Raw genomic sequence first — 23,808 nt, 5'->3', positions numbered from 1 at the left:
TAATTTTTGTAAATCAGACCCTTGTTTTTTCTGCAGTTTGTAAATTACTACCCGGGTGTTTTGATTTTTGCACTTTGCACTGCGGAAAATTTTACCAAGTTTATTATTATTTTTCTGGATAATGATGTGATAAATGTATGTCTATGTATTTGAAAGGTCAAATGAGAACTAACTTTTTTTTCATTGCAAATTTAATTTTCAATAGTTTGTTTGGCCAGCATATGTCACGTAATATTGAAATAATAGCAACAATTACAAAAGTCTTCTTATTATTATTAATTTTTTTTTGGGTCAAAATTCCGGAATTATGTATGCATGCATTAAAAGAAAATCAGTGAAAACATGAAGATATTTACATGCATTCAGATAATGTTACTAACACATGTTCAAAAAATAATGTAAACTTACCACATATTTAAAGAGAGATATGATTGTAAAATTTGTAATAAATAAAAAAGATCCTTTTCATCGATTCAATTTTTCATTGGTTTCATCGATTTTTGTATCCTTCCCCGTGCAAACATCATAAATGCAAAAGGATCCTTTTCATTTTTTTCTCTCCTAAAAAAAAAAAAAAAGATCCTTTTCATCTTTTTCATTACAATTACTACCCAAAAGAAAAATACAACTTTACCCATAACAAGTTCACAACACGATTATAATAAAATTTTCTTTTATAATCGCGCAGACCGGCTGAACTCATTTTTTTTTCAATTAAGTCCAAATAAATCTAGTTCATCCATTCGTGCAACTCGCCTTGCCAAGTAGATGTCGCTACTAAACAAACATTAAAAAAAAAAATTCATAGCTATACCAAAAAATTTAGAGTGAAAACGGAGCGGATAGTAGTGCTAAAACTATATCATATCTCTTTTTTTTATTTTTCGAATACAGATACGAGCGAATATAAGACGGATATAAGACGGATATGGATACGAAACCAAATCAGATCAGATATTTATGAAAATAATATTAAAAAATATTAAAATTTATAATATTTATCTAATTATAATTGTTAATAACATAAATTGTTCATAATATAAATTAAAATATATAGTATATATTCACTATTCAGATACAGATAATTGAAACGTAAAACCATAACAGTATCCTTACCCACACGAATATTTGGATATCGGATATCCACATCTAAGTTTTCGAATACAAATCGAATACAAATCGGATATTATCCATACCGTTTTCACTCCTACCAAAAGTACTTGTTAACTGTTAAAGAATTTCATTTCCATCACGTAACTCACTAACACCACACTTTTGCTGCTAGAAGAATTTCTTTACGGCATAATATTGATCCACTATAACAAATCTAGCCGAAAATAAAAAATAAACAAAAATATATATTCACCTACATGTAACTCAGAAAGAAAACGAGCCAAAAAGATACACTATCGGCTCGCTAAAAGGCCGCAAAAAATTAAAGGAACCCAAAACCATTCTAAAAGTGTAGTTAAAAGAACTCAAAACAAAAAATTAACCTCATGGGAGAGGAACAGGTGTTCTCCAACTATGGAACTCTATCAAATCTCTATTAACAAAAGATCTATTATGGAGCCAGAACGTCTCTGCTGATTGGTGGAACCGCCTAGCTTTTCTTTGTAACTCCCAAAGTATCCCCAGCATGGCTGAACATGGGGTTGTATCCGGTGCATACACCCATAAGCACCTCACCTCCTGTCCCCGTGCTATCATTTCCTCTATTCTTTCATCTAGAATTTTCCAAAAGAAACACTAATTTAGAAGCTGGAGAGAAGACTTGGAGAAAGGGTTTTGCTAGGGAAAAAAAGTGTATGATTTGTAATAAATGCTCACTCCAAATACTGCTTTTCATAAAATAACAAGAAAAATACCTCCTAAACCGTAACCTAGACCCGGCTGACCTTGTTTTGTTTTCTTCTCTTTTTAAACTTTTTATAAAAACCTTAAAATTCGGTCCAACCTAAACGGCCTATTGCATGCTTAAACTAACTAAACTAAGATAATTGAAACAAAAAACATGGGAAATAATAGAATGTAGGTCATTTTGGTTTTTCAGGTAATGCATTGGCATCACCCTTCCAGGAATACTGTGTTTGCAATTAGAGATTACAGTTATATAATTGGCTTTCTCCAACATCACATGCAAATTGAACAAAAAATTAGCAAGTAATCATTAAGATTTTAGACAAGCACTAAGAAAAAATGTTGGAGCCAGGTAACTTCTACAGTTAATTTTGTATGGAACTGCCTGAAAATTGATGATGACAAAATAGCAATGAGATACCTACCCATGATTCTAGGCAAAATTCATGAAAGTACATTTTCATGCATTCTAGTTCCTGATTAATCAGTATCTTCATTAAATCATACGAAAATAAACAAAGAATGTTGTTTTTTATTATCTTATCTGAACAGAAAAGCAGTTTCTTTTCCTATATTGACATAAAAAAGAGCTAATTTACAATGATTAAATTATCATTCATCCCTAGATTATTATTACTTTTTAAGAGAGAAGAGACTATGATATCTTTAATTTTGAACAAAATAGGGACTATTTAGCAAATGATGAAACAACTGGAGCATTACTACCATTCCTTGAATCTGTGCTGTTTTGCAAATTGTTTGCTACAAATAAAAAAATACAAGTGAAGATTAGATGTATAAACTAACCGGGTATGGATTCGAGATAGTCAAGAAGTTCAGTGCCGATTCTAGTAGAAGGCCACTTGATTGATATCTCTGAATAGTCTATCACATTTTGGAATGGTAGTTCCACTTGATCTGATAAAAGAACTGGTACACACTCCTGCCATTCCATATTATCAATTACAGGCCAGCATTAGACATGGGTTTCATTTCATAGCATAAATGCTTGCAAAAAACATCAAACAATTTTCAAAATTAGGTGCAATCCCAACCCTTAGAATTGTTGTCCTAAATGAGGTCCATCAGGGCAATTTAGTCATTTACAGCCTGAATTTAACTTGCAGGTTGGATGTTATTTACAAGCACCCTAACAAAGTTCAAAATATGTGACATGCAAAGAAAACATTTGAGTGAGAAGGAGAGAGAGAGAACCACGAAGAAGGATTCGTAAAATCGAAGGGTCCAAGAAGACTCCCCACGTGGTGCCAGACAAAACTTTGCATTTTTTAAATGATCAAAATAGTCTGTCCTTCCAAGCTTGTTTGGGCCCGAGAACTTCAGTTCTGGAGATTCTAGCTGATATTTATGAAATAGGATCAAATCTTTGTACCATTCTCAAAAAAGTTTCTCATAAAGCTAATTTTAAATATTGTTAAACTTGAGTTTTTCAAATAAACAATTCCACATTTGTGACCAAAACCATAATATTTTAGTCTTGTATTGTTATTATGGTAGCAGGTATGTAGATCAAAGGTATAGTAATTCAATAAATGACATGCTAAGAGAAACAAAACCTTGGCAGGATACTGCTTTGCTAGTTCGATCAACTGGAGGCGTCCAGTTTTGCTTTGGGCCCGCCCCAAGAAATTTGCCAGGTACTTCCTTTTATTTAAAGGGAGAGGATGGACAACGCGAGACGCGCCTAATTTGGTCATTCTATCTTCGACATTTCCTGGTATTATAATATCTTTCCATGTGTTAAATGCACTTGAATCTTTTTTGTCCGTTCTATCTCCCTACATATATAAGAGAAGAATAAAAACAAAAGGTTCAAGTAGAAGTAGGGAAATATAAAGGAAAAAAAATTTCCAATAGAAGAGAATCCTTCGGAGTATACCTCAGGTGTTAGGATAATAGAACGGTTCAAGTAGGTGGCCCATGATCGAAACAAGTGGGCCCCAGCACCGCTACAAATTTATAACATACATCTTTAGTAACTTGAAACTAATAGAAAGAAATAACACATCAAGGAATAGATTCAGCATGTTAAACCAGAATAGGTACAATCACATCTGATACCAGTTTTGCTCATCCCTGATGGGCACTGAAAAGAACTCCAGATTCAGAAATTTTTCTTTTCTAGGATTTTCCAGGATAAACGAAAATAACCCTGAGATAATTGGTGCTGCACAAGCTAGATCAGTACTGGTAATTGATGATATTACAGTCTATGGTACACTTGCCTATAAACTATCAAGTCCGGCACATACCGTACTTACAGCTATACAAAAACTTCAAAGGAGAAAAATTCATATTCCAACATCCAAATTTTAATTGGTGATTATGATACCTTGGAAAAATGAAAATGTGATCTCTTCCACCAGAACGCCTAAAGTATGGCATCTGACTCAGAACCTGAATTCCATATAATTAATTTGTCTTTAAACAGTACCAAAGAAGACAAAATTACATTTGAAACAAGAAAATAGCCGATTGAATTTAAAATTTAACATATAGAAATGATAACAGATAATACCTTAACATAAGTTTGATTGATCTCTTTATCATTTAACCCACCCATCATACGAACACATTTCACATAAGAAGGTACAAAGAAGAAATCTGCCTCATCTTTCTTCATAGTTCTGTATTTTGATTTAAGAAGTAGCCTATGAATTTTGACCTGAAATTTCACACAAATTTTAAACAGCAGCTCCTTTCAGTTCCATGCCACTCAGAACAATGCCAATACCATGCTTCACAGGTACAAGATCCAAACTTGAGAATGCTTTTGTTCACATGATTTGTATTCATTTCAGATTTTCTCAATGTAACATCAAATGGAGGTACCTGAGTGCCCCATTGTCCCTTGATGCAGGTCTGAGGCGTGATCTGAACATCTCTTCCTCGCATTAATTCTCGCAATCCGTCAATCTCTGACTCATCGTACACATATATCCTCAGTTCGATATCACTGCCATAGCCCCTTTGAGGCCAATTGAGTGCACCAGCGTGCAATAGGTCGGAGCTGGAATGAGAAGAGGAATAAAGACTGGAGGTGGAAGAAGAAGAAGAAGAAGAAGAAGAAGAAGAAGAAGAGGATAGGCGGTCCAGAGAGCGGGTGAGAACGAAGGTGACGGTTACTAGCACGAGGGCACCGATCTGGTGGGCCCGAGTGCACAGTGGCAAGGAAAGGTGGTGGTGGTGGTGAGGTCTCATCTCACCGGGCGGTGTTGCTACTGAGTGACACCCCAAGGCCCCAATCCGACACTTTTGCGGGAATTTGAGAAGCAAAGCGGAGGAGGAATACTATTTACTAAAGTAACTCAAATTTTGGGTTTAGATCTTGATCGTCAGATCTGTTTAGGCACGAATATTGAAGGATCCCGTGCATTTCACATCGGTCCGGAACGACCTAGATTCTGATCGGACGGTGTATATATAATTCTAAATTTATGTTACTTCAGAGGTTCTGACTCAGCGAGTAATGGAACTATGGAAGCAAGTCAAATTACACAAAACCCCTTAGCATTTGAGAAAATGTTAATTGACTCCCTCTGTCACCTTAATTTGTTCAAACCGAAGTTTTATTTGTTGTTATTTCTGGTACATTGTATGTTTATGCGACTAGTTTTATTTTTCCTTTTTTCTTTTATTTTTATGTTGTGGTTTACATAGTGTTAATTGTTGATACAATTATTATGTAATGATTTGAAAGTATTTTATTTTCAGTTGCTTTGTATATGATTTGCCTTTGCAGTTAATGAGTTAACATTGGCGGAAAAACAAATTAATTGCATTAAGTCTAGTTAAATACTAAAAAAATCAACGGAGTTAAAATGTTAGATACTGTTTATTAAAAAAAATATTATTCAATTTACATCAAAAAATGAGCTCAACTCATTCTAAAATGACTAAAATGAGATAGTCAGTTAAATAACTTACCTGATGGACCCGACGCAAACTATAAAATTGGAATCCAAATCTATTTAACTTTAAAAAGAAAGAAAATTATATATTCAAATTATTTAATACAAGGTTTTGTCACTACTTAATTCATTAATATGTAGATCTCGCAGTAGCTAATACAGAAGTTGTGAATATTGTGATCATGTGGATCCATCCATCAGTGACTTGTAACATATGTTTTTTTAGAGAATTTGCAATGGAGTAACCAAGTCCCTATAATACATCTATATTTATTACACGAATCAACTTACATATTAAATAATATTATATTGAAAATCAATTATCTATACAACTTTATTGTTGCTAAATTCAACACCTTTAGGAACAACTCAATTTGAGTCTGAATATTAATTAAGAGTGTTGTTAATTTTATTTAATAAATTTTATTAGAATTTGATTTTCTCTTATATCTAAGATTAAAAAAAACGAGTAAAAGTTATATTAAAAATATGATGTTTAACAAATAATATATCAATGATGACTATCAATTTAACATGACCAATGAAATGAATTGAAAGTTACAACAGAAAGATATAAATAGTAATTGTTCACACATAATTCATTTGTATTCATGACTTGAAGTATGTATTTTTAAATTCACACAAAAATTATGAGAAGAATCTAACAATTAAAGAATAGTGTGAAAGAAATAGCCACTTAAGTTCAAAAGTCTAATTTTTTAACAAGTGAATTCACATCTTTATTTCTTATATTATTGCTACTCAATCAGTCATTTTTTAATCAAATAAAAATGAACAAACTTATAAACACTACTAGAATTCACTCTTTTTTCATGCTCCCGAAAATGGCTTTTTCCAAGGGATTACCCTTGAAAAAAGCCCAAAAATCGTCATTTTCAAACGCTACCCTTGAAAATACTACCGTTGATAATACCCTCCTTGGAAATAGTCAGTATTTTCAAGGGGACCATTGAAAATACTCTTTTTTAGCTTTTTTCAAGAGACTACCCTTGGAAAAAGGACCGTTGGAAATACTTTCAAATTTGGCCACTGTCTACATTATTTTCAAGGGGAGCATCGTGGAGCCCACCAGATTATTTTCAAGGGAGTATCGTGGAGCCCACCAGATTATTTTCAAGGGGAGGGAACATGGGTCCCACTTGAACATTTCCAAGGGTGACACCCCTGGGACCCACATGAGTATTTTCAAGGGTAGTTTACGGGGGACCCACCCCAGCATATCCATGACCAGCGAAAGTGGGCCCCGCTTGGTCAGAAATTGGCGCTATTATTTGAATGGGCCCGTGCATTTTTTTTATGGATATACCCCTGGAATTACTATCCTCTTTTTTTTTGGTACCAAAATACTTTCATTCGACAATCCTCCCGGTACCAACCCAAGTACTCCTTTGCAATCCCCAATTCCCATTCAAACTGATAAACATAAACACATCTTACAAATAAATAGAAAACACATTTAGAAATACATCATAAAACATTAATCAACACGCATTGTATCAAAAAATGTGGAAAACCCATTACAACACAACAACGTGTACTTGCACATTGCTATACACCCAAAAATATTATCCCTTGGAAATATTAGAGACAATATTTCCAAAAAAAATCAACACGTATCTCCAAAAAATATTCTAGTTTTTTCATAATTTATAAATACATACTGGTACAATTTTACCAGTGAAAACATTTTGCCCGCACCATTGGATCATTACGGCTTCACTCCTTGCAACCTCTTATCAAGTTTGAGCTTGATACTCACAAATCTTGTTATTCCACCTATATCTTTTCAGAAAAAAGGGTACTTCCATTTAATATTTTTTTTTGAATGAAAAGTTGTATAGCTAAGCTATATTATTTTTACAACTCAGTGACTTACTAATGCAAGAAATATTCTAAACCCCTTGAATTTTAAAATAAACCTATGTTAGTATGCACCAATTATGCTTCAGCCGCACCAACATTTTAGTATCCATTTTGCATCATAAATATTTCCATTTAATAATTACCTACCAATCACTTAAATACATGAAATGCATGGTTATCTTTTTTTTGAAAGAAATGAAATGCATGGTTATCAGGAGTGCTTTGTTTTTATGCTCTTCCTTCAAGAATTAATGGAACTCTAAACCATGTGAACTTTTGTGTTGCTTTCCAACTACAAATTAACAAATTATAATGCTATGTCATTAGATTAATGAGCAGTAGTCAAGGTTAATAGCAATTATGTGCTTGCTTACTCTTGTTGATGGTTGGTGCTATTTTCTAACAGTTGATAGATCTCACCATCTACGTTCCAGCACCTCATGCAGCTAACCACAATGCTATGCCTATATTCAGATCATGTTTCAAAAATTACATCCAGTAATTAATAGTATATATTTATATTAAGGTTTTTGTACTTTTAGAGAGAAAAAGGTAAAGTAAATACCATGTAGGTAAAGTAGCAAGTTTTGCCTTGCTTTTTTCTTCCAATTGAACTCCCAAAATATTCTATAGAAGCTTAACTAAATTAAGGAGTTTAGCTGCACATACTTATAATAAGGTTATATTATTAGAAAATATAAACATTGAAGAGTAATAGAACTAAATTGGTACAACAGTAACTATCAAGCAGCTCACTAATTAGATATCTCAATTAACAAGGAAACCTAGTAAGCCCAATACAACAAAAAGAACATGATTTTAAAGGTGTATAGCAGAACTGAAATATGCACCATTCGAGGCTCAAAGAAAAGTTCAATTGTAATGTGCAACTAGTTAGTAAGACTATGAATTAAGAGCAGAAAGCTCTTTAGAGATTTCAATAGTAACGTACTGCTATATCTAGTACATTATCAAGTGAAATTTTATTGATATAATTTATATGCTTTCTCAAGAGATTTCAAATTTGCCTTCAACATCTGAAATTCAAACTAATATACACTTATGCAACTACAAATACACAAATTCAAACTAATATACACTTATGCAACTACAAGCTACAAACTAGATGATATATTGTATTAATTATAAAATGTTTAAAATTAACGGCTGTGAGAAAGCAAACTGATACCTTTCCAAGATTCCAATGGAGGCACTTCTTCCATTGCCGTATTGTTTAAACTAATGAGAAAATTTGGAGATGAGATAAACTTAAATAAGCAAAATCAAGGTTTATTAGGCCTATCAGCCTACGAGTAGGACCCCATTATAACCATGGTTTATTTCTTTTATAATTCTAACTTTTGAGGAAAAAAAATCATATAATAATGTATGTGAGAGAAATATATGTGAAATAAAATAACATATTCTACAAACATAACTTATAAGACCAAAAAAAAAAAATCTATAATAACATGAGAGAGATTAGATAATATGGTGCTAAAAAATGTTTGATAGTGTTAATATTAACACCATATTAATGCTATTTGTAAATTAAACACTATAAAGATAATATATATTAAGTGAGTACGATTTTCATTTATACCGAGATTGCAACACATAAGTATAGAAATTTTTTTCTTTATATAATCCATCATAGAGATGCAAAAATCAGACTTTAATTCAGATTAGATTGATTATAGTTTATGTTGAAATATACGTAGACCTTAAACTAGGAGAGTAAACGGAGCGAACTCGGAGCATATAATGTTAATACCAAAGTCATATACACATTTCAATGAGCGGATATAAATTCAAATACAAATAGTAAATGAATGTCAAAATATAGAATCAAATCCACTTTAAACGGATATAAATACAAAGCAGATAATTAATAAATACCACAAATATGAACACTGAATGAATAATTAATTGTTAAATAATTGAGTTATATAAACTTTAAAATACAAATACTAATTAACAAAATTAAATATGAAAATAAATAAATAATTTAAGTTAGATTATAATTTACTAAATGCAGCAAAATTAAGTGAATTAATTACTCAGAATTTATCATAAAATCTAATGTACCTTGCTCTTTGACTGAACCGACACCGTCAGTATGCGACTGAGACAATTTACTGGGTAGGTTATGCTTTCGGGAGAGTGGAGGGTTCTAAAGTGATATGCACCAATTTGAGTATTTGACTCGTGCTACAACCCTCCTTTACGGGTCCGGATTCCCCAAAGTAACCCAATCTTTGGGTTTTGGATCTAAACCGTCCGATTTGAATTTGTCGCTCGAGATTGCTTTGCGATTCGAATTCATCTATCGGGATGCGTGCACTTCACTTCAGATAGATTATCACAGATTCGAATCAGACGGTCCCGATTTAAAACTCAAACATTGGATTACTTCACTGGATCTGAACTCCTTTACTTGGTACGAGTCCAATTATCCGCTATTGCTCTTCTACTATAAAGCATAGTGACAAATGAATTATTCGGATTCGGTTCGACGAGGTCAAAAATTTGTAATTCGAAAATAATTCAAGTATAATTCGGGAATGATTTGGAATTATTCAGACCAGTGATCTCAGTCCTGCAAGAGAGCAATAAAAAAATGTTATGGGAAAAATTTGGAAAAAAATAGCGAATAATTTGTAAAATTCACAAATTATTCAGGTTTAATTCGGTCAAAGTTCGGTCAAATAAATAATTCGACATTCAGTTTGATATCATCAAAAAAAAGAATTATTTGGATTTAATTCACGAATCTTGTGACTGAGTGACACCCCAAGGCCCCAATCCGACACTTTTGCGGGAATTTGAGAAGCAAAGCGGAGGAGGAATTCTATTGAATAAAGTAACACAAATTTTAAGTTTAGATCTGGATCGTCAGATCTGTTTAGGCACGAATATTGAAGGATCCCGTGCATTTCACATCGGTCCGGATTGACCTGGATTCTGATCGGACGGTGTATATATAATTCTAAATTTAAGTTACTTCAGAGGTTCTGACTGAGCGAGTGAATAATGGGAGCAATGTCAAATTACACAAAACCCCTTAGAATTTGAAGACCAAAGCGGACGGTGTATATATAATTCTAAATTTATGTTACTTTCAGGGGTAAGGGGGGGTGTCCGATGGGCATCGGATAAAATCCTGTTCGATGGGCTGTTAGAACCGTCGGATCTGCTTTAGGATTCGCACCCGCAATTTCGCGTCTGCTTTAAAATCCGTACACACGAATTCTAAAGTAGATCCGACGGTTCCAACAGCCCATCGAACAGGATTTGGTCCGATGTCCATCGGAAACCCCCCTCTCCCTACTTTCAGAGGTTCTGACTCAGCGAGTGAATAATGGGAGCATGTCAAATTACACAAAACCGCTTAGCATTTGAGAGAATGTTAATTGACACCCTCTGTCACCTTAATTTGTTCAAACTTCAAACCAATATTTTATTTGTTGTTATTTCTGGTACGCAGGTTTAATTGTTTATGCGATTAGTTTTATTTTCTATTTTTTATTTTATTTTTATTTTGTGTTTTAGACCGTGTTAATTTCAGTTAATTTGTATATGATTTGCCTTTGCAGTTAACATGAGCGGAAAAACAAATTAATTGCATTAAGTCTAGGTTAAATACTAAAAAATTTCAACGGAGTTAGAATGTTAGATGATGTTTATTGAAAAGATATATTATTAAATACCTTACCGGATGGATCCGGCTCAAACTACAAAATTGAAATCCAAATCAATTTAACTTTTAAAAGAAAGAAAATCCTCTTTTCAAATTCTTTCTCGCATAATACTTAATCCATTGATGTGCAGCTCCGCAGTAGCTAATGCAGGATTTGTGACAACTTTAATTTGATCATGTGGATCCATAAAAGAATGACTCGTAAAATATGTTTCTTTTAGAGAATTTGCAATGGAGTAACCAAGTCCCTAAAATACATCTATATTTATTACACGAATCAACTTACATATTAAATAACTAGTATCGTGCCGTGCGTTACAACGGAGACATATTTTAAGATTGAATAGAATGCGAAAATACCTTTTTTTATTTAAAATTCACACAAAATAAAATTAAATGAAAATAAAAGACAAATTGAAAAAAAGAAAATCCAAATAGTAAATAACAGTAAAAGAAATAACAATAAATGAAAAAAAAATCAAATATAACATGAATTTTATCATTGCAATTTAATATTTAATTTTCTCCACAAACGAGACATGTCATTAAATGATTTAGAGGACATGATATGTAAAGAAACAAATTTGAAAAATATATAATTAAATGATTCAAATAAGATTTTTCTCTACATATATATTCTTGATGAAAATTATTTTAACAATAAAAATTTCTTTACATATCATTTCTCTACACAAAAGTTCTAGAAATTATTTTAAATAAAGGAACTATTAAAAATTCTTTGTTTGAATAAAATTGGAGAGCGGTGTTTTGAAGATTCGCTGAAAGCCTGAAACTATTAGAATTCTTCATTTCTTCAAAAAAAGTATAGATATTTGTGATCTTTATCTCTTTTTTTGTTTTGTTCTCAATTCTCATGGCGGAATAGTAGTATAACACGGCATTTTTTCTATTTCCTATTTTCTTCTGTTTGGCTTACATAGTAACTAAGGAATAAAAACTATTCCCTTATAAGTTTTGGGGACCATTTACAATCTCAAATAGTTAAAACAGTAAACTTAATCAGATGGATAAAAGATACTTTGGATGGTGACATAGTCCAAATGACTTCGGACATAATCCCTTCCATTGTAAAAACCTTTATTGAGAATTAACAAAACATGGCATGTACAGATTAATTTGTTTTTATAGATGGTAGGGAAATGAAACAGAGGAAATGGAGAAAAAAAATAATTTAACTGCAAGAATAGAATATTGTAAGGAGAAATAAGGAAACGAATTACTAAAAATTTATTTAGTTTTAATGTGATAAACCATGTAGCAGTCTGTGTGGAGAGCATGTTTTTAACTAAATTTAAACTTCTACACATAAAATAGATGTATTTAATCAAAAGAAGATAGATTATGTTATTAGAGGGTTGATATTCAATTCAAAAATTCATATTTCAATCTCAGCCGTTAGCAGATCAGGACAACTACGTGCATAATATAAGAATGGAGATATTATATTAAAAATCAATTATCTATACAACTTTATTGTTGCTAACTTTAACACCTCTAGGAACAACTCAATTTGAGTCTGAATATTAATGGAGAGTTTGTTAATTTTATTTAATAAATTTTATTAGAATTTGATTTTCTCTTATATCTAAGATTAAAAAAGAAGAAGTAAAAGTTATATTAAAAATATGAATATATCAATGATGACTATCAATTTAACATGACCAACGAAATGAATTGAAAGTTACAACAGAAAGATATAAATAGTAATTGTTCACACATAATTCATTTGTATTCATGACTTGAAGTATGTATTTTTAAATTCACACAAAAATTATGAGAAGAATCTAACAATTAAAGAATAGTGTGAAAGAAATAGCCACTTAAGTTCAAAAGTCTATTTTTTTAACAAGTGAATTCACATCTTTATATCTTATATTATTGCTACTCAAGCAGTCATTTTTTAATGAAATAAAAATGAACAAACTTATAAACTAATGAGAAAATTTGGAGATGAGATAAACTTAAGCAAAATCAAGGTTTATTACGCCTATCAGCCTATGAGTAGGACCCATTATAACTATGGTTTATTTTTTTTTTAATTCTAACTTTTGAGGAAAAAAAAATCATATAATAATGTATGAGAGAGAAATATATTTGAAATAAAATAACATATTCTATAAGCATAACTTATAAGACAAAAGAAAAATCTATAATAACATGAGAGAGATTAGATAATATGGTGTTAAAAAGAGTTGGATAGTGTTAATATTATCACCATATTAATGCTTTTTGTAAATTAATCACTACAAAAATAATACAAGTATTAATTTTCATTTTCTAAATAAGAGCTTCATAGACTCTGATTTTTTTTTAATATATTTTTTTATAGAGATTGAACATGTATATTCCCATAAAAAATATATTAATTTTACCACTTATATCGAGCTTGCAATTGACGTAGTCAATTATATTCATATGTATAGAAAGTTTTATTTATATCATCCATCGTAGAGATGCAAAAATCAAATTTTAATTCAGATTAGATTGATTATAGTTTAGGTTGAAATATACATGGACCTTAAACTAGGAATGTACACGGAGCGAACTCGGAGCATATAATGTTAATACTAAATTCAGATTCACATTTCAGTGAGCGGATACAAATACGAATAGTAAATGAATAAAAACTTAGAATCAAATTCATCTTAAAACGGATACATATACAAAGCGGATAATCAACGAACGCTACAAATATAGATACTGAATAAATAATTGTTAAATAATTGAGTTATATAAACTTTAAAATACAATACTAATTAACAAAATTAAATATGAAAATAAATGAATAATTTAAGTTATATTATAATTTACTAAATACAGCAAAATTAAGTGGATTAATTAGCCATAATTTATCATAAAAACTATTGTACCTTACTCTTTGACTGAACCGACATCGTCGGTATGCGACTGAGATAATTTACTGGGTAGGTTATGCTTTCGGGAGAGTGGAGGGTTCCTAAGTCGAGACCAAATTTCCTGCACCTCTGGCCTCTAGAGTCATTGTTATTGGATCTCTGATAGTGGCTTTAGGAGCAGGAATTTCTTATACCCTTGAAAGCAGGTGATCCGGTTCCTCTAAGTCCTAACTCTATGCACCAATTTGTGCATACTTCCAATGAGGAGATGAAAATATAATATATCATTATTAATTGTTCTTTGTTCAATTCTCTCTTCTAGACGAAATTAGTACAAGGTTGAACTCGCTTGACTCTCGACCTATTGATCAACATTTCTTCTCCGGCCTCTCTATTGATTTCATGTTATTGTGATCCAATAACCGGCCATTATGTATGCCTTTTTGTTCATATCCCTTTAAAATTAATCCAATAAAAATTAATTTTGAACAGTCCCCGCATTAAAACTGCTTTCATTAAGGAGGTGAACAAGCTGATAATCTATGATATATTAAACTATAATAAACATATGTCTGGCACGAACAATATCAAATGCAAGGCTTATTCGAGAATTTAATTAGTGACAGATTATTTCTGCAAATAATATTATTGATAAATAATTTGACTTCTAATTTAAAAAGAAATGTCTAAGAAGAGGGTTCAAATGCACCCAAATTTTTGTGCACCCAAATGCATTCTATCTTTCAAATCATTTTTATCTGTTTTCAAAGTCCGAATAGTCAATCCGAACCGTTAGTTGCGATCTATATATTAAGATGTGCTTGGAGACCAAATTTTACATTTTTTGGAATTTTTTTACTATTTATTAAGCCACTTTGAAAATCGCTGATTTTACATTTTCTGGACCATTGGATCAGCGATTTTCAAAGTGGCTTAATAAATAGTAAAAAAAATTCCAAAAAATGTAAAATTTGGTCTCCAAGCACATCTTAATATATAGATCGCATCTAACGGTTCGGATTGACTATTTGGACTTTGAAAACGGAGAAAAATGATAGGGTGCATTTGGGTGCATAACAATTTGGGTGCATTTGAACCCTCCTCAATGTCTAATTAGTTATTTATTAATTTATTTTTAAAATTCTCTACTGACTGAATTAGACATGTTTACATTAAAAAAGGGGAATTTTATGTATATCCCTCAAAAACTTAAAAATTAGGTAGCCCCCCGCCCCCACTAGGGTGTTCTTAAGTTCACTACTGACTGAACTAGGGTGTTCTTAAGTTCACTAAGTTCCTTGGTGAACTCAAGTCTAATACTCGTCAAATTGGTTTTACATGACGAATTCAAACCTTTGAAACCTGCCTACCTTACGAGTGATGCGTCTACATATGAAAATTTTAAACATTTGGATTAATTTAATATAAAGTTAAGCGGTCAAAATAAGTTCAAAAAATGAATACATCAAAATTAATTTATTAAGATTCTAATTTTGACCACTTGACTTTATACTAAATTAATTCAAATATTTAAAATTTTCACATGTAGACGCATCATTCGTACGATAGGTAGGTTTTAACGGTTTGGATCAAGGTTCTAAATAGCGATTATAGCGGCATAGCGGGGAGACAAAAAAAAAAGCTTTAGCGAATAGCACAGCTATAGCGAAAGCTATCATAAATAGCGTTTGTTTTATTTCAAAAATTATATTTTATATTTCTAACATGTCTCATCAAGAAAAATAACATCAAATTGATTAAGAAATTATAATATTCATATTGAACCAATATAAAGTTCAAATTGTCATTCAAAATATCCCTAATTCAAAAACTATCAATATATTTTATATTCAAAATATACCACTACCATATGTTAATGCATGATACAAAATTTAATTGATATAGCGATATAGCCCGCACATGTTCCATTGTAGTGATATAGCTTGATAAAGTAAAAAAACTCATATGGACATTATTATCCATTAAAATTGCAAAATCATAAGCCCATGTAGCATAGCGGACCGCTATTTTTGCTACGCGCTACACGCTATAGTGAACCGCTATTAGCGCTATAGCGGTTGGCTTTCTAGGTCCAAAACCGCTATACCTGCGCTATAGTGTCGCTATAGCTAGCTATTTAGAACACTAGTTTGGATTCATAATTTGAAGCTGATTTGATGGATTTTAGACTTGAGACTTCGTGAACTCAAGAACACCCTAGTTCTACTTAGTATTTTAATTTCAGTTGCTTTGTATTTGGTTTGCCTTTACTGTTAACATTGGCGGAAGGACAAAATTGTATAAAGTTCAGGGTTACTATCAAAAAATTCCAACGGAGTTGATCCTGTTTATTGGAATAAAAAATGTTATCCAATTTACATCCAAAATGGGCTTTGCCTTTCGCTTCTAACAAGTACTTATCGGCTTAACCCGGCGCAAACGACAAAATTGGAATCCAAATCCATTTATCCATTTAACTTTTTAAAAAGGACAATCTCTTTCCAAATTCTCTGCCACACAGTACTTAATCCACTGATATGCGGGCCCCGCAGTATTAATGGGCGATTTGTGAATGAACTGATCGCGTGGGTCCACCCGTGAGTGACTCGTAACAGCTGATAACCAGGGATTTTGCAATAGAGAAACCGCAGTCCCTAAATTTACTTCAATTTATTAATTCCTTTGCCTCCTCCCATAATTAGAATTCTCATTTCTTCTTCTTCACCACCTCAACCCGACAAAATCAAAAGATAAACCTCGTTTATAAAAAAGAAGAAGAGAAAGAACAGAAAACAAAATTCACCGTCGCTAGCCACCAGTTGGTGACTATTTGAGATTCAAATTCGCGCTTCTCTGGTCTGGTTAGTACTTGGTACTTCATCCCAATTTTGCATTTTTTTGTCTTTCTTTATTCAAGCAATGTTTAAGGAAAGCACCGTAACTATGCCATATGATTATACAAACGCCAATTAGGCATTAAAAATGAAAGAGCTTTGTACCTATTCGTGCGTGTTAGTCTAGGGTTTCAAGTCGGTGGTGGTTTTGTGCAAAATAGTCCAAGATTTAATGGTACATATTTTGCTCTAACTAGGTGATTTGTTGAGTAATTCCAAATCTCATAGTTTGGAATCCATGTTGTATATGGATATTATTTTCGTTATATCATTCTGTATTTTGCATTCTTTGGGCAATTTTTATTTGGGATTACTTTGTTTACCAACCTTATTACCCAATTATTATTATTCGTCTTGTGTTCTTAACTAATTTAATGGGTGAAATTGTGAAGGTTTTGTTGCTTTTCTAATACATGATAGCAAATATGAGTGGTCCAGTATGCTTAATTTAACCAACAAAACCGAAACACAAACTAATCAAAAGAAATAATCAATGAAACTTATTCATTAGCACCTTCTCCTTTTGGTCAGATGGCGTCTTTACAAGATAGTCTGAACAGATTTAAGCAACAGCAAGCGAAATGCCAGTCAACCCTGAAAAACATAACTCGTGCTGCTCCATCATCCAATGGAAAACCAGCACAACAGCCACCACAAAAAAAGCCACACATAGCAATGGCCTCATCTTCCATGGTGAAACCGGATGCTCCTGTGAAATTCTCAAATGACACTGAGAGATTACAGCACATTAACACCATTCGGAAGTCTTCTCATGGGAGGAGAATGAAGCTTGTGATTGACCTACTTTATAAGGTAAAGTGCTTTCCTTATTAGAAACTCTGTACCGTGTTATCTTGGTTTTGGGTAATTGATGGGATGCTGTGCGAGGTGTCAGATTTACAAGAAAAAAGAATAGAAAAAATAAATTAAAAAAAGGAGACAGAGACGCATCTTTACTGGATATTGGGTCCAGTTTCATTATATAGACCAAAAAACTACATGTTAGGATCTTGTCGCTTGATAAATGAGTTTTAGATTATTTTTTTACCCTATTAACCTTGATTGAGTTTCTTAGTGGATTGTTTTGTTTAATTTTCTTTTATTGTACAAACTATTGTTTTCAGACAAGGGATGCTTTAACCCCTGAGGAAATCTATAATGGTTGTTATGTCAACATTCATGACAATAAGAATGAGATACATGACAGCCTAAGGAATAATCCGAAGGTATTCTTTGACGGAAAGCGCTTCTCTTATAAGGTAATTTTTTTTATCTTCCTTTTCTTTGGGTAATTTTTTTGTGCATTGTGCAGCAAATACGTGCTAATTTTGATCACTGTGCTTTATTTATACATCTGAAAGACTTCATTTTTTGTCAGTATAATATTGTACTTGGCAATATATCGTTTTACTTTGATGCGGTACAATGTACTGATGATCAATTGAATTTTTGCGTGCTTTTTGAGTAACTATATGTAACATTTTGATTTTGTTATTGGGAATTCTGTGCAGTCCAAGCATGACTTGAAAGGGAAAGATGACTTGCTTCGTCTGATAAGGCGTAATGTAGAAGGGCTCCCTGTTATCGATGTTAAAGATTCCTATACATCTGTCATGGATGACTTAATGGTACTTCTTTTTGCTTAAAAAACAATATACTTGGTTGGGTATATCAATTTTCTTCTTCTTGCAATTACATAGTTCTTCACTTTTGCAAATGATGCTGTCATCTTTGCATATTTTGAACTTAAAACCAAACAGATTTGGGTTGTTTTCAAGTGATCATGATTGTTGAAATTAGGGTTAAGCGAACAAACTGCAGATATATTAACCTTGAGTTTTGTTTTATTAGTAGTAATCTATACTTTTGGGAACAGTGCAATTTAGTTGTGCTATCAGCTTTAGGAAAAAGGGGAGTGTATGAATTCATATCACCTGAGGTAACAAAATTTTTGAGTTTAGATCCGGACCGTCCAATCTGCTTTCGCACAAATATTAAAAGGCGCCCTGTGTATTCCACCTCTGGCCCGATTGGCCTAGATTATGATCGGAAGGTCCGGAATCTAAACTCAAAATTTCTGTTACCTCAGAGGATGCGGACTCAGTTTATATAGGCAGGCGGAAGGAGACTCCTTGTGATGAGAATATATATACTTTTTCCTTTGTAGTAATATACAGTTTAATGTCGTTTAAGGATAATCCATAAATATTTTAATCATGATATGAGATGTTTAATAAACTTGAAGTTTTGGGTGTAATTGCTGAAGACTCAGACTTCTATAAGTTTGTTGGTAGCTTGTGTAAACTTTTCCAAAATGTGCCAGCAAGGCAGGTTTCAGACCTTTGAAAAAAAATGTTGGTTGCCTTTGAAGTTTGAACAATGCCTAAGGCCTTTTATCATTCCTTTCATTCTATATACACCACATTCAATTTAGGAGTGAGACTATGGTACTATGCATAGCACATAATGATTAGTGCTATGGATCAATATTCATTTTCAAAGTTCAAATAATCGATCTGAACCATTGAACATGATCTCCATATAAATATGTACTTGTAGATCCATTTTTATCTTGTAGAATTATTTTACTAATTTTTTTAGGTAGGTAGAAAATTACTTGATCTAAAAATTCTAGACCATTTCAAAGTCATGATTTTCTACCTATATAAAAAATTGTAAAAATTGTAAAAATGTACAATTTAGTAAACAATTATATGTTCATATGGAGATCATATTGAACGGTTCAGATCAACTACTTTAACTTTTAAAACGAAGATATTGATCCATAGATGACCAATCCACGCTATGCATAGTAGCATAGTACCATAGCCTCACTCTTCAATTTAATCAATCTCTTAACATTGCTGTGAGTTGTCGAGAACCTCATTAACACTGCATGTAGGCTCTGAAGGTCGAGAACCTTGTCTGGCTCGTCACCAGCATTGATTCAGAAGAGGACATTGTGTACCCCAACGAGCCAAAGTTTGTTGTCAGAATAGACAATGACATCAAACAGACATTTTTTGCAACCGACCTGCCGCGCGACTTTATTGATGTAGAGAAGGAGCTGCTTAAGATGGGAATGAAGCCTGTGACCAAGACGGCCGAGAGGCGGGCCAGAGCCCAGTTGAGCAGTGCGTCCCTCTCCAAGTCCGAGCCCAAGAAGAAGAAGCACAACAGGAAAGTGAATGTGCGCAAAATCACCAATGCGCATATGCCAGAACTCTTTCAATATTTTGATCAGTAATATGTTCTTTTGAAACTTGGGGATTTTTATAGTTTATCTCTTTGGGTATTTGAGGAAGGAATTTGTTGCATGCTGTGGTAGTCTGTAAATTAAGATAGACTGAATTTAGGAATTAGCCGATTTTGCAGTGGCTTTAGCATTTTAAAATGAAGATTGCTTTATGTAGTTAATTTACCCTACTGTTGAACAAGCAACTAATTTTAAAGTTCTCCAATAGTTGGATTGCAAGTGTCAGACATCTACAATATCCTCTTGTACGTTGATTATGTGAAATCAAAAACTTTTTAAAAGCAGTTATTGGTAAATATTTTTGCTTCTCTTTGTCTTGACAGTTTCACAGAAAAATAATACAATCAAAACAATATAATCAATCACGTGAATCAATTAATTTTAAACATCAACAAAAATATGAATAATTTAAGCAGGCATAAAATTTGTGTGAATTATCAAATTCATTTCCATACAAAAGATGTCATATTGTTTTCATGAAATTTAGATATGTGTGATACTGCCTTTATATAAGCTACAGTATTTTATAATTGTTCCATCAAAAAAGATGATTTTCTAATTATTTCTTTGATATTATCTAATGGAAGTTCTCCAATTGTTGGATTCCAAGAAAATATTGACTGTGGTTATGTATCATTCATCAGTCGTACTGAATTTTGTATGGTCTCAATTTTATTTGGAACTACAGTGAAATAAATTTTGCTGTAAAATAAATTGCAGGAATTATGTCAGAATTATAATTGTACAGTTAGTTGACTGGACACTAACGCCATAGTAAATCCAAGTAATAAAAATAATGTTCATTTCTTTCTTTTGAGAACATTTTTTTTTCTGGAACTAAAAAGATGAATTAATTAAAAAAGTTCACAGGCTCACAAAAATAAAACAAATCACAGGATTGTGAGAAACAACTAAGTTTTCACAAAATTACACAAAGTAGTTTATTATTACAATAGATCAAAGCATCAAACAGCAGACTATCTCCTTAAAGATAAAATACACACCATAATTTATATATGTATATCAATATGCCATTAATTGTCCGAATTAATTAACCAGATATTTCAATAGCCTTCACCTGAGGCTTCTTCACCTTAGGCACAGTCACAGTAAGCACCCCATTCTCCATGGAAGCTTTGACTTGGTCAACCTTTGCATTATCAGGCAACCTGAACCGCCTCAAAAACTTGCCGCTGCTGCGCTCGACACGGTGCCACTTGTCATTCTTCTCTTCCTTCTCTCTGCTACGCTCTCCGCTTATTTTCAGCACATTGCCTTCCTCCATTTCGACCTTCACCTCTTCCTTCTTGACACCCGGGAGGTCGGCTTTAAACACATGCGCTTCTGGTGTCTCCTTCCAATCAACGCGTGTATCGGCAAAAGATGTCTCGTTGAACGGGGCAATGGCCGAGGGATTAAAGACAGGACACCGCTGCAATGCATTCCAGAGGTCGACCGAGAAAGGATCGAAAGTGTTGTTGCTCCTAACAATCGACATTTTAGTTGGTATTACTGGAACAAGTGCAGAATAAACAAGCAGGAATTAAGTTGTGTTTACTTTCTCTTGGTGATGCTGTCTGCCTAACTTGGTTGCTAAATATATAGCATGGTTTGTTAATTGTCTGGAGTTCTCCAGAGGTGAATAGAAGTGCATTACTTCCTGACAAGTGTGGGAGCTGCTAGAGAGTCCTCAAGTCTGGAGTTCTCTAACAAATTCGTCCTGAATTCGCTTGAAAGGACTAGACTCTTCTTTGTTTACCTTCTTCATTTATTGATTTGAACATTGAAATGAAATGGCCGAATGGGGGTGTTGGCCTGTTTGTTACCCAGGCCCAATTAGAGATTCAAATCCAGGCCCAAAAGGGGGTGGTGTTTTCCGGTCCTCTTATCATATGTGCTGCATGCCGAGTGGTCAATCGGTCTATCTGGACTAATAACTTATAATTTAATTATGATTGTTGACTGACCTTGTGGGCATGGAACGATTTTTGTGACTTATCATTTTCGACATTAATTTTTTACTTTAATTTAAGAATTTATTCGTTTCACTTCTCTTTATTGTAAACGGATAATATGTTAATCTATTTTAATTTTTAGCTCCCAATAAAATTGCAACACCAATCACTAGCTTTGTTTAGTACAAGTCTATTTTATTTGAAGGTTAGCTGTGAAATAATAATATCTAAACAGATAAATTTAAAATAATTAAATTTCAAAAGTTGATGGGTTTTTATTAGAATTCTCATAAATCCGAAAAATTTATTCAATCCCTTCATCAATAACGTTGGAAGAAAAGTACATTTGCATTTTTATTGAAGTATGTCTAGAACTCTCGACAACACATAATCACAACATGTTTTTAAAATAATAATAATAATAATACTAATACTAAGAACAATACAAAATAATATAAAAAAAAATTCTAATGCTTACGCCGGATATCAATTCGTTGTATGATTATTCTGCTCTTTAATCCTTGTACATCATCATCTTGCAATCTCCAGCTCTCCATCTTCACCTTTGTCAATGTAAAATTATCCCATTTCTACCTCATTCATCGTTTCTTTATTTAGTTGATATTGCTCCATTGTTGTCAAATTTCAGATTCTCATATGCAATATTCCATTCACTAAATAATTCCCTCACATATTTGTCGTAATTTGGCTCGAGATACACCATTCTTTTACTGATATGGTGACCGACGGTCACTGATGTTCGTTACCTTATTTGCCCAATCGGATGGAGTCGATATCGATCATCAGATATTTTAGTAAGCTTGTAGACCAAGTATGCACCGTATCTTGTTCTAGAAGAGTCTTTTGTTGTCAATCTTATCACAGATGGCCAATTGGTAATTGAACATTAGCTCCACCTCCTCATCGAACCTATTCATTCAGTTGAGTTAATTTCAGATGTAAGTAAAGTTAGAATATTTAAAATTTTGCTTCATTAGACCAAATTTTATAGTAAGTAAAAATTTTAAATTTGTTCTTCACTTACTCGGTTATCTATATTTTCTTGATTTTCTCTGATTTCCAATTGTAAAATATTGAAAGATGCTATCATCTTTCATTACATTAAACAAAAGATATGAGTAAAAAACATCATCTTTTATGGAACAATTACAAAATATTGTAGGTTATAAATAGAATAATAGACAGTATCACACACACATAAATATCATGAAGGCAATATCACATCTTATGTATGGAAACAAATTTGGTAATTCATAAATCTGTGTTGGTACTCTCTCATGCATGTTTAATTTTATGTATATTTTGAATTCAAAATCTGGAGGCAAGCGTTCATGCAACAAGTTCCAGCTTTTTCTCTGATTGGAAAAGAGTTTAAATGAGCATTACTGGTAAAGATGTGATATTTAGAAAAGAGTTTAAATGGTTATATT

General features: G+C 32.5%; 3 protein-coding genes and 1 long non-coding RNA gene across 6 annotated transcripts in view; 1 reads left to right on the top strand and 3 right to left on the bottom strand.

The window, feature by feature from the left end:
- LOC144547961 (uncharacterized) overlaps nucleotides 1–23,808 on the bottom strand; it is a 61,595-nt gene that overhangs the window by 6,050 nt on the left and 31,737 nt on the right. The window lies entirely within an intron of this gene.
- Nucleotides 1,320–5,158, bottom strand: LOC144547958 (Exostosin family protein). 2 transcript variants are annotated; one of them, XM_078296646.1, is made up of 8 exons: nucleotides 4,714–5,153; nucleotides 4,400–4,546; nucleotides 4,214–4,278; nucleotides 3,761–3,830; nucleotides 3,438–3,659; nucleotides 3,076–3,219; nucleotides 2,668–2,803; nucleotides 1,320–1,727 (listed from the first exon to the last, which is right to left on the bottom strand). In XM_078296646.1, the coding sequence occupies exons 1-8, from the start codon at nucleotides 5,080–5,082 to the stop codon at nucleotides 1,498–1,500; spliced, it is 1,383 nt and encodes a 460-aa protein (XP_078152772.1). In that variant the 5' UTR covers nucleotides 5,083–5,153; the 3' UTR covers nucleotides 1,320–1,497. The 2 variants fall into 2 exon arrangements, with proteins under 2 accessions (XP_078152772.1, XP_078152773.1); XM_078296647.1 differs by lacking the exon at nucleotides 3,076–3,219 and having other exon boundaries at nucleotides 4,714–5,158.
- LOC144548199 (uncharacterized) lies at nucleotides 16,939–20,601 on the top strand. 2 transcript variants are annotated; one of them, XM_078296903.1, is made up of 5 exons: nucleotides 16,939–17,113; nucleotides 17,678–17,959; nucleotides 18,271–18,405; nucleotides 18,658–18,774; nucleotides 20,049–20,601. In XM_078296903.1, the coding sequence occupies exons 2-5, from the start codon at nucleotides 17,678–17,680 to the stop codon at nucleotides 20,391–20,393; spliced, it is 879 nt and encodes a 292-aa protein (XP_078153029.1). In that variant the 5' UTR covers nucleotides 16,939–17,113; the 3' UTR covers nucleotides 20,394–20,601. The 2 variants fall into 2 exon arrangements, with proteins under 2 accessions (XP_078153029.1, XP_078153028.1); XM_078296902.1 differs by having other exon boundaries at nucleotides 16,960–17,124.
- On the bottom strand, nucleotides 21,439–21,957 carry LOC144548004 (16.9 kDa class I heat shock protein 2-like). The gene has a single exon (XM_078296693.1). It carries the CDS (start codon nucleotides 21,898–21,900, stop codon nucleotides 21,454–21,456), a length of 447 nt encoding a protein of 148 aa, XP_078152819.1. The 5' UTR covers nucleotides 21,901–21,957; the 3' UTR covers nucleotides 21,439–21,453.

The sequence above is a fragment of the Carex rostrata genome, chromosome 32 (assembly GCF_964058835.1).
Source record: "Carex rostrata chromosome 32, lpCarRost1.2, whole genome shotgun sequence".
In the NCBI taxonomy this organism is placed as follows: Eukaryota; Viridiplantae; Streptophyta; class Magnoliopsida; order Poales; family Cyperaceae; genus Carex; species Carex rostrata.
This window is presented reverse-complemented; position numbering and strand designations above follow the sequence as displayed.